Source organism: Ammodytes marinus (genome assembly GCF_949987685.1).
Source record: "Ammodytes marinus genome assembly, contig: scaffold_419, whole genome shotgun sequence".
Taxonomy (NCBI): domain Eukaryota; kingdom Metazoa; phylum Chordata; class Actinopteri; order Uranoscopiformes; family Ammodytidae; genus Ammodytes; species Ammodytes marinus.
The window spans coordinates 17,501-20,000 of NW_027648223.1; the positions used below are offsets into that span (position 1 = coordinate 17,501).

A 2,500-nucleotide genomic window follows, 5' to 3' on the forward strand; every position below is an offset into this window, starting at 1 on the left:
TGTTATGCTTTTATTTGGTTTCTTGACACATGAACCAACATTGTTCTACAGTCCCTAACCCTCTAACCCTCTAACCCTAACCCTCTAACCCTCTAACCCTCTAACCCTCTAACCCTCTAACCCTCTAACCCTCTAACCCTAACCCTCTAACCCTCTAACCCTCTAACCCTAACCCTCTAACCCTAACCCTAACCCTAACCCTAACCCTCTAACCCTAACCCTCTAACCCTAACCCTCTAACCCTCTAACCCTAACCCTAACCCTCTAACCCTAACCCTCTAACCCTCTAACCCTCTAACCCTCTAACCCTAACCCTCTAACCCTCTAACCCTCTAACCCTCTAACCCTAACCCTCTAACCCTAACCCTAACCCTCTAACCCTCTAACCCTAACCCTAACCCTCTAACCCTAACCCTCTAACCCTCTAACCCTCTCACCCTAACCCTAACCCTTCTACAGACCCTAACCCTCAATTTAAAATAGAAAACTAAACGTTCACATGGACTTAAGATAATATAAGATATAATGTATTCATTGCAACAGGGACATTTAGGTTTTCCAGCAGCCAGCTTACATCAAAGGTCAGTCAGTGATTCTGGAGAACGCTTGTTCTTGTCAAAATCACTTTTAGTCAAAATCAGTGAATATCTCCTCATGATCCACTACCTGTCTGTACTGTGTGAATATCTCCTCATGATCCACTACCTGTCTGTACTGTGTGAATATCTCCTCATGATCCACTACCTGTCTGTACTGTGTGAATATCTCCTCATGATCCACTACCTGTCTGTACTGTGTGAATATCTCCTCATGATCCACTACCTGTCTGTACTGTGTGTGTGCTGAGAGAAATGCAGTCCTAATCCACAGCCTAGACTCTGTGAACTGGCATGTTGCTAGCTACGATGGGCCCTCGTTGTTTACGTACCCGTTTACAACCACCAAAATGGTGGATAAAATCTCGCCAGTTTTTACCTGGAAGCTCGGTTTGCGCTGGTACTTTCTCCTCTGTTGCAGGTCGGAGAACGTGGCTGCGGCTCCGTATGTGTATGCCATGTGAGGCAGGAAGCTCATGGGATCAAGCCCAGGATAGGGCCTCAATCCTGGGATGCTTGGCTGGGTTTGGGTCATGAACCCTGGAGCATGGTACCCTCCTCCATGGGCAGACAGAGAGCTATACACCCCAGCAGGGCCCCCTCCAAACGGGTTCAGTCCAAACAGGGGACTGGGGCTCTTATGGTGCAGCGAGCTCACACCTTCTGAACACAGGACTTCTTTCTTTATGTTGAGAAGGTCTAACCCACCGTCTCGCCCGTGGGACTAGAGGAGAGGAGAGGGTTATGTTAATACTCTGAAGGAAATATATCAACTTCTAAAGCACTTACATCAACTAAACTTTCCATAATCATTCTCAGCACTATTCTGAAGGTTATTACAGAAGGATTTGTTTATATGTTGTTCACTGTCTGATTTATGAGACATATTTAAAAAAAGAATAGCAACGTTTTCATGATTACATCTATAATTTAAAATGTTTAACCTTTTCACCTGAAGTGTCTCGACTTAACAATCGGAAATGTCCTTATTAAAATCACCCGCTTATTTGCCTTTCTGCATCAATATATCATCTGTATTTTGAATCCCAACCCCTCCTCACCTCTCCGTTGTAGCCGTTGTGCCCGTGCCGTCCCCCCCCCACAGAGGGCGTCCTGTGGACCATGAGGTGTTTGGGCACAGACAGGTCCAGAGGACTGTCTCCATGCGTCTCCTCAGGCAGACTGTTGGGAGTGTACGAGCTGGTCTGAGACGCTTTGGAAGAAGTGGAGGAGAGATTGAGAGGTGACGACGTATTGCTTCTCATCGTGTCTGTGTGTGTGTCCGCTCCCTTCTCCCCTCCTCCTCCTGCTCCTGTCTGTCTGTTTGATGTAAACTTTGTGAATTTGTGGGCTGCGTCTCCGTTAGAATGAAACCCTCCTTGTAATAAATCCATCGGTGACCTGCTCATCATATTATATTCAGAATCAGATTTTTTCTTATAGCTGCTGCCGCCTCCACTTCCTCCTTGGCGGGAATTCTGTCTTTTCCACTGAGAGAACGATTCCTTCACAAACTCCTGAGGCAGACCGACAGCTATGGAGATCTTCAGCAGTTCGTCCGAGTTGGGTTCGGTGTTCATGGCGAAATAGGCTTTAAGCACGTTGACGTTATCTTTGAAAGGGTGTATCGGGCTAGTGGGGCTGCTAATCTCCAAGGGCTGCAGCACCGCTTTGATCTCCTCGTTCATTTTGCACAGATATCTCTCGTGTTGGTGCAGCGGTATCGGGCCGGAGAAAGACTCTTTGCAGAATTGACAGGAGAACGGTAAGAAGGGAACCGGGCCTTCCATGGATTTATCTTCACAGCTGATTTCACCGGAGCGAGTTTGAGTGAAATGGTTCTGAGAGAGAGACGATTCTGTTTTGTTCTTGACGTCCGAGTCGATGAGGCTTTTTGCTTCGTT

At 47.0% G+C, this 2,500-nt stretch overlaps 1 protein-coding gene across 1 annotated transcript in view; it reads right to left on the reverse strand.

Annotated features, from left to right (window-relative positions):
- Positions 1-2,500, reverse strand: part of LOC307270892 (zinc finger E-box-binding homeobox 2-like) — a gene marked incomplete at both ends in the record, with an annotated part of 23,039 nt that overhangs the window by 17,484 nt on the left and 3,055 nt on the right. The window contains 2 exon segments of the mRNA XM_080054779.1: positions 976-1,320; positions 1,658-2,500. The exon segment at positions 1,658-2,500 is cut by the window's right edge and continues 120 nt beyond it. Coding sequence (XP_079910905.1) covers positions 976-1,320; positions 1,658-2,500 — 1,188 coding nt within the window.